This window comes from Myxocyprinus asiaticus, chromosome 23 (assembly GCF_019703515.2).
Source record: "Myxocyprinus asiaticus isolate MX2 ecotype Aquarium Trade chromosome 23, UBuf_Myxa_2, whole genome shotgun sequence".
Lineage (NCBI taxonomy): Eukaryota > Metazoa > Chordata > Actinopteri > Cypriniformes > Catostomidae > Myxocyprinus > Myxocyprinus asiaticus.
The window spans coordinates 44,131,883-44,144,383 of record NC_059366.1 but is presented as its reverse complement, the minus strand read 5'-3'; the positions used below and the strand labels follow the sequence as shown (position 1 = coordinate 44,144,383).

At 37.5% G+C, this 12,501-nt stretch overlaps 1 protein-coding gene across 4 annotated transcripts in view; it reads right to left on the bottom strand.

The window, feature by feature from the left end:
* LOC127414353 (spectrin alpha chain-like) overlaps window positions 1-12,501 on the bottom strand; it is an 87,289-nt gene that overhangs the window by 20,817 nt on the left and 53,971 nt on the right. For all 4 annotated transcript variants that reach the window (XM_051652318.1, XM_051652320.1, XM_051652319.1 and 1 more), the window contains exons 17-20: window positions 6,896-7,016; window positions 6,334-6,528; window positions 6,032-6,184; window positions 1,816-2,033 (exon numbers count right to left, since the gene is read on the bottom strand). In XM_051652318.1, coding sequence (XP_051508278.1) covers window positions 1,816-2,033; window positions 6,032-6,184; window positions 6,334-6,528; window positions 6,896-7,016 — 687 coding nt within the window. The remainder of the gene's footprint in view (window positions 1-1,815; window positions 2,034-6,031; window positions 6,185-6,333; window positions 6,529-6,895; window positions 7,017-12,501) is intronic.

The following is a 12,501-nucleotide window of genomic DNA, read 5'->3' as shown; positions in this document are numbered from 1 at the left end:
CATTAGTATTCATGAAACATTTCTCATCCAATCAGATTCGAGGACCGGAATTAACTGTTGTATATATATATATATATATATATATATATATATATATATATATATATATATATATATATATATATATTTACACACCCGGCGAGGAATTATACAAATTTTGAAATTAAGAGATTAAAAAATCAAATGCAACTTGATATTATTTATTTTCTTTGTATTTAACAGTAATACTTTGCATTTGAAAAGACAGATTTGATGTGTATCTGGAGCTGGTGCTGGACACTGCTTGAGTGATGGACAAAGATAGATGTATTAAAAGAAAGAAAATGAATACAAATGGCTGATAACCACATTAAATCAAAAGATTGTGTTTTCATGTGGGCTTATAAGGAACAGTGCCTTTGAAAAGCCTGTTTGCTCATAGCTTAAAAGCAGAATAATTATTTTATTTGTTTAAACACCAGTAACAAACATGCTCTACATTGTCAAATACAGTATTTTTCATTCATGATGTGTGATGATATATTATGTGTTTAATTATTAAGATTTATTTTCCATTGACCCCTATTGTTCCTAATAAGCCCACTGAGCAAATAACCCATTGAAATTACAATAAGTATAATAATAAGCAGAGACCAATGTGATTAAAGCTTGCAGGATTAAAATAATTAATATTTCATTAACTGGTTTTGATGTTTGACATCTAAATCTAAAAACAATATCAAAATTGAGGTGTTTATTTAGTAAAATGTAAAGCATTTACATTTTTAAAAGCACAGCGGGCTTATGAAGAACACACGTGGGCTTAAATGGTGCACATGTTCCTCATGAGCCCACCCTGGACTTTTCACACTTGCAATTAAATAAAGTAACTTAATGTTGTCAGTATATCACAAAACATAACATGAGTGTTTAGATGACAGATTAATCTTTGATTTAATACTCATTTTAGTGGAATGCTGTTAACATTTCTATAAGAAAACATGTAAAACTTAGAATTGGGTGGGCTTAATTGGGTCACTTCCTCTCTCTCTCTCTCTCTCTCTCTCTCTCTCTCTATATATATATAAAACATATATTATTTATATAATCTATTTAATAATTTTTGCAATTTATATCTGCTTTAATTTAAGGCAGTACAACAAATACAACCATGGTGTATATACTGCATACACACTCAGAGTTCAAACTTTAATAATTGAACACTAGATTTTCTGAAAGTAGCTGTAAAACTTTCTTAGTGAATCTCATGGAAACTTGGCTTTTTTTTTTTTTTTTTTGCATAAAGAAAATTACTATTTTATGACCATTACAATGTTTTTGCATGGTGACATTATTTTTTATTACAATTAAGCCCCAAATTCCCATTACCATAATGCATAGAGATGTCTTACTTTTGAGTTTTTGGTTTGAAAATGTTTCCCCATTATTCTCATTTCTCATTTTCATTACTGTAATATTACTGTACATAAATTGCATAACCATTATTTTTTAATAAAAAAAAAAATCACTGCTATAAAATAGTTTTTTTTAAATAAATCTGCATACAAAGGCAGTACAACAAAAACTACCAAGATGTGTAATATCATTTCTTTGCATTACTGTAATAAGAATTTGAGGGGAAATGTCCTTAATTGTCATGTAAATATTGTCATAATGAAAAAAAAAAACAAATAAATCAGGACCAATTTTCTTATACAAAAAATTAATTTCTATTTCTTTCTTTTGATTTTGGGACAATTTTAACGAGTAACAGCAACTGTAACACAACACGAAATAAACAAAGGTTTTATTTTAATTGTTTTACAGTTGACTCACATCATTGCCAGGTAGTTTCTGAAGAACTGCCGCAGCTGGTCAAACTGCAAAAGTCTCCTCCTGTTTTCAGCCACACTCTTGTTGAGCTCTTGCCAGCCGTTCATGCTGCTCTGTATGTCAGTCCGTACTCTGTGCATTCTCTCTGGACACACATCTGTCAAACGACCAGCCAGATTCTCCACAGCCTCCATCTCCACCTTCAACACCTTGTATTCTGCCTGGAGAAGGGACACCCATTTGTTCAAAATAACTTACAAGCATGCTACTTGCACTATTTTGGAGTATGCAGTATGTACACTGTGCAGAGAATGCCAATTTTCAGTATGCATGAAACAGCAGATGACCTACTACATTTGCCAGAAAATTTTGATTACAACCAGAGCACAATGCGCTGAATACTGTCTCTCACAAATCAATGGGCTCAAATTGAATCTGCTTCACACTATCAGCTCTTTAACTCTGTAAAAGGAACCATAAGCATTACGTATGCAATGCTGGCATCTTTGAAAGCATTTTTGATGGTAATTAAAAGCATTACAGGCTTAATAAGAATCCAGCTGCTCAATGTTTCTTAAACAGAAACTGTCAGATGCTTTGTGCATGAGAGTCAAATTATTTTAGTGTGAGCGATTAGGTCATTTCCTTTGCATTGGGGTTTCAGACAGCTGTGTGTGTTTGTGCAATGCACGCCATTGAAGTATACATCATACACTGATCAGCCACAACATTAAAACCACTGACAGATGAAGTGAATAACATTAATTATCTCATTACAATGGCACCTGTCAAGGGGTGGGATATATTAGGCAGCAGGTGAACAGTCAGTTCTTGAATTTCATGTGTTGGAAGCAGGAAAAATGGGCAAGCGTAAGGATCTGAGCGACTTATGGCCAAATTGTGATGGCTAGACGACTGGGTCAGAGCATCTCCAAAACGGCAGGTCTTGTGGGGTGTTCCCGGTATGCAGTGGTTAGTACCTACCAAAAGTGGTCCAAGGATGGACAGCCGGTGAACCGGAGACAGGGTCATGGGCGCCCAAGGCCCACTGATGCGTGTGGGGAGCGAAGGCTAGCTCGTCTAGTCCGATCCCACAGAAGAGCTACTGTAGCACCTATTGCTGAAAAACGTAATATTGGCCATGATAGAAAGGTGTCAGAACACACATTGCATCGCAGCTTGCTGACTGAGCCCTGTCCACCGCCGAAAGTGCCTACAATGGGCATGTGAATGTCAGAACTGGACCATGGAGCAATGGAAGAAGGTGGCCTGGTCTGATGAATTACGTTTTTCTTTTAGATCATGTGGACGGCCGGGTGCATGTGCGTCGTTTACCCGGAGATGAGATGGCAGCAGGATGCACCATGGGATGAAGGCAGGCCGGCGGAGGCAGTGTGATGCGCTGGGTAATGTTCTGCTGGGAAACCTTGAGTCCTGGTATTCATGTTACTTTGACACGTACCACATACCTAAAGATTGTTGCAGACCACGTACACACCTTCATGGCAATGGTATTCCCTGATGGCAGTGGCCTCTTTCAGCAGGATAATACGCCCTGCCACACTGCAAAAAAAATTTCAGGAATGGTTTGAGGAACATGACAAAGAGTTCAAGGTGTTGACTTGGCCTCCAAATTCCCCAGATGTCAATCCGATTGAGCATCTATGGGATGTGCTTGACCAACAAGTCCAATCCACGGAGGCCCCACCTCGCAACTTACAGGACTTAAAGGATCTGCTGCTAACGTCTTGGTGCCAGATACCACAGGACACCTTCAGAGGTCTTGTGGAGTCCATGCCTCGACGGGTCAGAGCTGTTTTGGTGGCACGAGGAGGACCTACATGACATTAGGCAGGTGGTTTTAATGTTGTGGCTGATTGATGTATATCACAACACACCCCACAATGCAGCCACAAATTAATCAACCAGCACATGTGCATGCTGGCATGTACAAATACACGCTAATAAACGCCAATAAATGCACATTCTTATGAACAATGGTGTCCTGTGTGTGTAATAAAGTCATGTGAGGTCTGTGTGAACGACTTCATAATGCCTATTGAACAAAACAAGCGTCTGGCTGACTCTCAGTGGATGTGAATCTTCAATCACAACAGGAAACAGATTCTAGAAACAATGTGTTTAAACAAAAATAAAAAATGGAGAAAGCTATTTCCATTCGATCAACACTGGGAGGTCAATGAGTCATGACAAACAAGATACTTCCTGTTTTGTGAGTGGCTCGCTAGTAAATGGTTTGAATGTGTTATTGTCCTTCTGTAAAAACACTCGATGGCCTCCTAAACACATATTTTTACTGGGGTAACCATTAACCTCTGGATTTACAACTACACCATGAGAGGCCACAAAGTGTTACAGTGATTTTACAATGGTAAGGGGTAGAGGTAGACCAATATATCGGATTTGCAGATTAATCGGTTCGGATAGTTGCTTTTTGGAACGACTGGATATTGGCAAAAATCTATGCCAATAGTTGTAGAACGTTTTTTTAAGTTTCTTTGTGGCTGGTCGCTGAAGGAGTCTACAGTTAAAACAGCTTGGTTTTACAGTATAACAGCGGCTTCTAGAAGTGAAATTAAAACAATCCCTGACACCTTGTGGGGTGACAATATTCATCCATATTTTTATCCTCACTTCAATGTATATTTTGTTATTTTGATTAGATAATCAAGTGCTCTAAATTGAAAAATGCAACTAAATGGAATTGTGTCTTCAACTTAATTTCTTGTGAACAACAATAAACCCCATTATATTCATCATATTTCTCATTAAACCTCATCTGGTGTAATTTATAAATATTTATACTGTATATATGCAAAAACCCTTCATCTGGTGAATATATAGGCTATAAAAAAAGCTTAATTTGGTTAATACTTTAATATAGATCATTGTTACAGGGTCAACTCTTCATTATTTCAAAATAAGAGTCCCCAGTGTGTTTCGGGCTTATTTATCGTTAAATGTCCCACGTTATGCACCAAATCTTCATTTTATTTCTGGTTATTACTGTGATTTTGGTTGCACAATAAACTGCATCTGGGATTTTATTTATGTTTCCCTTCAAAGTAAGGAAAGATTCTGAAAATATTTTAAAATTGTATAAATAGATTTTAAAAACAATCAGCTGTTTAATTGGTTACCAGCCTTTCCCAGCCCCTTAGTTATCAGTATCAGCAAAATCCACTCTCAGTTGACTTCTAGTAAGGGGTGTTCTTGTGAACAAAGTGAAAGTGTGAAATCTCAAACACCAAATAATTTCGCCCCTATCTACTTTTTTCAAAAGTTAGTGTACTTGTTAACCAAGCAGACAAAAGCGTCAGTGAAGACCATGCTTGTGAGCAGAATATTTTTGTTGGCCGTCATTTCTAAAAAGATGTAATTTTGCACAAAAAGTGTGAAAATATTATTTAATTGTGTGAATTTAGAATACATAAACTGTTAGCTATGAAATTAGCCTTAGCAAGACAAAGGAGTCGGCCATTTCATTTCATAAAACATTAAAAATGTCATTTCCATCAGCGTCATTTCCAGCCCAGAGTTCTATTAACACAACACAGAATTTGAGATGTGCTGGAAATAGGCCTGTTGCGATTATTAATTTACCATCTGATCACAGTTATTTGATCTAACCGCGGTTATTTGAGATAACCGCAAATCCTGTGCACTTCAAATTCCAATCACATTTTCATGGCCAATTAAGGGAATTTTGAGTGAATATATAAAAGCCACGCATTTGTGTGCCACTCAGTTGAACTCCGAGCATCATTGAGCTCCACCACGGACGTCAACCAGAGCAGCTCCTGTCCGGAAGAGTGCGTGAGGTGCTTGCAACGTCAGCAGATAAAACTTTGATAGTAAACGCAAAGCACTCCGCTTTCACTTTAATTGAACGATTGTGTAATGGCAAATGTTCCTGATCATAGCAGGTTGATAATGACATGCAGTGACACAGAAGAGGAGATGCATTTCTGTGGAGTGATAAAATTAAGAAATCTCAAAGGTTTTGCTTCATGAGAAATAAGGGCTCATGGGTTTCATTAAAGAGCATTAAAATAAGGTGTGAAAGTGGAGAAATTACTCCTATATATATATATATATATATATATATATATATATATATATTAAACAACCGTACTCATATCTTTTGCTTCTCAAAATTTTTTGGTAAGTCCTTTAGAAATGTTTAGTTTGCCCGTACCTCCAGCTTGTCCTGGTGCTCCTGCAGTCTATCCAGTCCGCAGCGATCCGGCTCGCATCTGACGGCCATCTCACTTTCCATCTCCAGCACGTCTTTGGTGAGTTCCGTGCAACGCTGCAGACACTGCTCCACCCGTACGGACAACAAGGAATGCTGGGATGCAAGCACCAGACAAACAGTGAAGATGGCAAATAATTTTCAATGACTGAGTCGGAATTTAAATTAAGTTCTGTCTTAAATTAAACACTGAAGACTTAAAAAACTATATATATTGTAATCCAAATCATTTCAACTCCATCTACCCTGCTGAGGAGTTCCTGGATGCTCTGGTCATGTGACTGCGAGCGGCCTCTCTCCCTCGCTGTGTCATTCAGCATCTCCACAGCTTCTCGGAGCTCCTCCACAGGGTTTCCAATGCTCTCCATCAGGGGTTCATCGTGTCCATTCCCGGGTAAGCCCAGAAGAGAAGGTCCCGAGTCAAGATCTCCACACAGGGGCTGGTGGACCACCAAACAATGAAGAATAAGAGTTTTGTGTTAAATATCAAAAAATTTAAAAAAGACTAGTTTGACCCAATGAAGTAGTTAAGTCTCAGTATTTTCCAAATAAAACAAATATTAGTACTAGATTAGGAAACATTATAGTCCAAGGCACTTCTTCTAATATAGAAGCTTCTATTTTTAATCTGCCTTGCCACATGATTGCCTTCTCCCATGGACACAATGGCAATAGTTCATGGGTCTCTCCTTGCTGGGCTCGAACCAGCAACCTTCCGGTTACCAGCCATACAGAGTGCAGTCTTCAATGCCCATTTCACTTGCTTTCAGGCTTGTAATGGTGCCACATCACAGAATTGAGTCTGACCTCTCCAAGGGTGCTGCAGTTGCTCTCCTCCAGTTCCACCTTCTCCAGGAACTCTGTGAGCATACGAGTGTCCTTCAGTTCAGAGCTCTGCTGGGTCAGTGCTGCCTGCACACTGCTGAACCTAAAAGATACCAACAACATCTGCTGATACCATTTTTTGGTATGTGACAGCCCCTGGTCACTGTAGGCTTTCATATGGAAAAGAGAAGTCTGGACATTGTGATAAATGTCTCCTTTTGTGTTGCGCAGAAAAAAAGTCTTGGCAGATTTGGAACCACATGAGGGTGAGTAATTGATTCATGAATTTGTATGTTTGGGCGAACTATTCCTTTTATAACAGGCCCATGATGAAATGACAACAGTTATACATTCACTAGGTGTCAATGTTCTGCATTTTATCCTATAAATATGAGTGACTAATATATTGACCATTTTAAGATGTACTAAAATCTACGAACCGCTTTATCAGTGGATAATGCACGTTTTGTCTTTTCAAATACTTTAAAGTGAGTTTTGAGTAAATATTTTGTAAACTAAGTGTGCATTTAAATTCTGAAATTTTGTGGACATCAATTTGCTATCATTAAATTTGATTATATTTTAGACTGCGAAATAAATCCTTTTTAATCAGTATTTTTTTGTCTTGTTTTCCAGTAAAAATATCGAAATATCCTTAAAACACGAATCCTTAAGAAGCAAAATGACAACAGATATGAAGTCTTGTTTTCAGAAAGATTTAAACAAAATGTATAATAACAAGAAAAAACTATTTGCTAATGGGGTAAGAACAATACATTTGCTTTGCCTTTGAATAAAGTTTATTTTTCTGACCCCATTGCCACAGTTTTATCTTGTTTCAAGCATAAACCAGTGGTGTAGCCAGAAACAAGACTTTGGGTGTGCCAAGAGGAAACTGGGTGTGCATATATCAAGTGAAATATAATAAAATGATGATTAACAACCATTGCATCAATTTATTTTTGGCTATATTTATTTTAAGCTCTGTATTAATGGAGTAAAGGGAGGTTTGGTTCATAATAAAAAAAGAAAAATAATACAGTTGTTACGTTAATTATTAAGCAAATATAAATAAATGATAATACCATGTCTGACATGATGCAAACAGATGGTAAGAACACCACTGATTATGCGTAATAGATTTGCATATCATCAGGGGAACATTTACTGAACCAATAAAATGCAGTTAAAACGCAGTTTAGTATAGCCTACCTTTTCTAGTGTATTCTCCAAATATTCCACAGTATGCATTATATATCATAATTGGGGAGGAAAAGAACAACAATGCACTTATTTTGATTGTATGGACACACGCATAGACTTTCTTAATTTAAAGTGTGCGCTTGTTTCTTCAGTCTGTTGCGAGAGTGTGTGTGTAATCTGAGACGGTCTCTGTAACACTCTGGGTATTATTATAGTTATTATAATTGATTGTTACATTTGCTAATCGATGCATTGAAGTTTCAGCATAATAATGATGCATTTTACACCCCTTCATACTACATATAGTCATTTCATTCAGGTGTGCAAGCTAGGGGTGTGAATCTCTGGGTTGAAAGCGAATCGATTCGATTCACGGGTTTTCGATTCGATTCAAAAATGATTTCTGCAAATTCGAAAGGATTGAATTCTATTTGATTCACAATGAAATTCGATTAACAATTCAATTTAGCATTTAAAAAAGAAATGCATTTAAAGTATTTTTTTAAATACTTCCTCTAATGTGTCTTAAGCAAGAAAAAGGCAAACTACTTAAGATTGTTTATTTCACCAAAAGTAACTTGAAAGAAAACACATTAAATACATGTGCATACAGGCTACTTGGAATAAAATAATAGTACAAGAGTACAATGTGCCAATATAATATTTCAGAGATGAACATAGCTAGAAAAGTATTCCATGTTCCATATTTAATTATAAAAAGTATATTTTTTATCATTTGCATGACTTTTCCAGGCCTTGAAATCACAATTTTAAAATTCCCTGATATTTCCAGGTTTTCTATGACCGTGGGGACCCTGAATCAGTAAACTAATCCAAATATTACAACATTAATGTAACATCATCTGACTACATTCAGTTCCAAAGAAATGATCAAAGCAATCATATAGATGACTACAATTTAAATGTTTTTCTAAACAATTAAAACAGTAAAATGGCACTATATTTTATAATATAGAAAATAATGTCTTTATAAGTTTCCTCACAATTTAAGCCCTTTATTTCAGCAGTGACCCAGTGAAATATGAAATATGAAATCTGTGGAGTGGTTAAAAAATGAGTTTTAATGACTTCAACCTAAGTGTATGTAAACTTCTGACTTCAACTGTAGGTGCGATCCCGTGAAGGGTGATGGAAGACTGCAGCGCGTGTCTGTGAGGGGGTGCGCTCCGCGATGCGCTAGCGAATGAAGCCACGCATGTCTCATTTCAAACGTACATGTAACTAATTTAACTGGTGAAGTTGGGACAGTAATAAAAATGCTAATAAAAACAAAAATGAGGGATTTGTAAATTATATTCATTCTTTGCTATATTGAAAGCACTACAACTACACATTATGTGATGTTTTACCTTGTGAATTTCATTGTTTTTTGAAAATGTACAGTAATTTCAAATCAGATGATTGCTACATGCTCCAAAAAAGTTGAGACAGTCAAGTGTTTACACCTGTGAAACATCACCATTTCTTCTAATAACACTTATTAAGCATTTAGACGCTGAAGACACACGTTTGTTAAGTTTAAAAAGTGGAATTTTCCCCCATTCATCCATTATGCAGGTCTTCAGCTGCACAATCGTACGGGGTCTTTGTTGCCGTATGGTGCACTTCATAATGCACCACACTTTCTCAATTGGAGATGGTCAGGACTGCAGGCAGGCCAATCTAGCACCTGCACTCTCTGCTTATTCGGCCTATTCTAGCCGTTATGTATATCTATTCGGTATGTGGTTTGAAGTAGTCCTGCTGAAAATTCTGGGATGTTCCTGGAAAAGACGGTGCAATATGGCAGTATATGCTGCTCCAAAATTTGTACATATCTATCTGCATTCATGGTGTTCTCACAGATGTTCGAGTTATCCATGCCATGGGCACTGACACACCCCTGGCCCATACAGACACTGGCTTTTGGACCTGATGCTAATAACAGCTTGGATGGTCCTTTTCCTCTTTGTCCCGGAGAACACGACGGCTGTGTTTTTCAAAAACTATTTGAAATGTGGACTCATCGGACCAAAAAACACGGTTCCACTGTTCTTCTTTCTATCTAAGATGAGACCGAGCCCAGAGAGGTCGGCAGCGCTTCTGGACAGTGTTGATGTATGGCTTCTCCTTTACATAGTAAAGTCTTAACTTGCATCTGTGGATGCAGTGGCGAATGGTGTTGACTAACAAAGGTTTACTAAAGTAATCCCAAGCCCATGTTCATGATATCCATTACAGATGAATGATGTCTGAGGGATCAGAGATCACGCGCATTCAGAAGTAGTTTTCGTCTTGCCCTTTACACACCGAGATTTGACCAGATTCCTTAAATCTTTTAACTATATTGTGCACTGTAGAGGGTGAAATGCCCAAACTCCTTCCAATTTGTCTTTGGGGAACATTGTTCACAAAGTGCTGGATTATTTGCTGAAGCATCTGTTGGAAAATCACATTGCCTTGTTATTTCAACTCATCAAACTGTTATTAGTCTTAAATTGCCCGTCTCAACTTTTTTGGACTGTGTTGCAATAAACTGATTTGAAATTACTGTACATTAAAAAAAAACATTGAAATTCACAAGGTAAAACATCATATAATGTGTAGTTGTAGTGCTTTCAATATAGCAAAGGGTGAATATAATTTACAAATCACAACTTTTTGTTTTTATTAGCATTTTTCATACTGTCCCAACTTTTTTGGAATTGAGGTTGTATTTATATATTCTAAAATATTGTATACTAATTTGCTGAATCTAGATTCATTTGATTTTTAACAACTGATCTTGATTCAAAAATCACATTTCAAGATTGATGCAAATGAATCGACTGGATTACTAATTGATGCATCGAGAAAACGCAGGGCTCAACAATAAGGACTGCCCGTTGGCCCGGGGCTAGTGTGAGAGAGATTTGGGCTAGTTGCTAGAACTGTCACTTGCCCGATCGGGCCAGTGCTGCATTTATAACATTAGTGTCAGCAAACAACAAGTGAGAGAGCACAAAAATTACACAGAGCAAACGAAGTCTTTTAACCGACGAGCGAGCGCAATTATATTTAGCAGTGGTGGATTTAGGCATGGGCGACGTGGGCATGGGGGTGGGGTGTTGGTTGGGGGGTTCGCCCAGGGCACCATACAAGCTAGAACCGCCGCTGATATTTAGCTCGCAAAGATGCGTGAGCGGATAATATACTGGACGCGCCAAGGCACAGTCGTGTGCACACAAGAGAGTGCAGACACCGAGTGCACTCTCACTGTCCTAGCTCTTTTCCAAGTGTTTCAGCTGCAGTTATTACCAATGTGTAGAAAACAGCAGGAAAAAACCCATTTAATGAATTTCGTAGAGCGATTGCATGTCTTGCGCAACATTTTAAGTATCCCCGCACATTCCCTGTTCACGGTGCGCGAAATCCCCACATTTTTCATTTTTAAATGTTGGTGAAAAATCAACAGTTTCTTTCTGTAGGACTGAAAATCCATGTTTCTCCGTGCATATGTCTCATCATCATCTCTCTCCGAGCAGCGTAGACTAACGTGCATGCGCTCTTGTAAAGGGACAGAAAAAAAAGCACATTTTCTCTCATTAATTCGCCTTTAGAGAGGAAGCACAGTATGAGACGTAATAAACTTTGTTTAACCCCGATTATTCACGTGCCTGGAAATCACGAGCTGCTCAGTATCCAAAATGTAAGTATACATTTAATTAAGGTAATGTTTCAAAATGTAAACATTAATGTGACATGATAATGCCGTTTGATTGGAAAAGAAGCAAGATCACTATGGCTATTAGGCTTTTATTATCAGAGCTGTTCATCTGCAGGGTGATGATGAATATTTGAAACAGTCTACTTCATAATATCATCCTCATGAAACACCTGTTACATGTCTCATTTCTGGACTGTACAGGTATATTTGTTTTTGTGCTTTGTGTATCAGTCTGTGTTGGTCTTTAGGTTGTCTGATTTCATGTATATGCACATTCTTAACTCACAGATTAGGCCTAATATCTACCTATTGTATATTACACGTCACAACCGATTTAGCAGCATGGTCTCCTCTCTCAGGGATTCATATGTTTATTACATTCGGCCAATAATCACATCTTTAACTCAGTGATTAAATCTTTGATCCTGCCTGTGAAAACATCACACATGGCCAAAAGTTGCATGACAGCATGACTAAACACGTGACCGAAAACCCATCATCTGCACAACAGAACTCTTCACTTAAAAACTCATGTGTAAATGGCAGGACGGCTGAGGTTAATATGATGCATTTATGAATTTCTATCTAGTAGAAAAAATCCTTAGCGTTGAGCCCTGAAACAAGTGAACACCCCTAGTGCAAGCTTACGTTTTGGGTGGCAGTTGCACACCTTGGCACA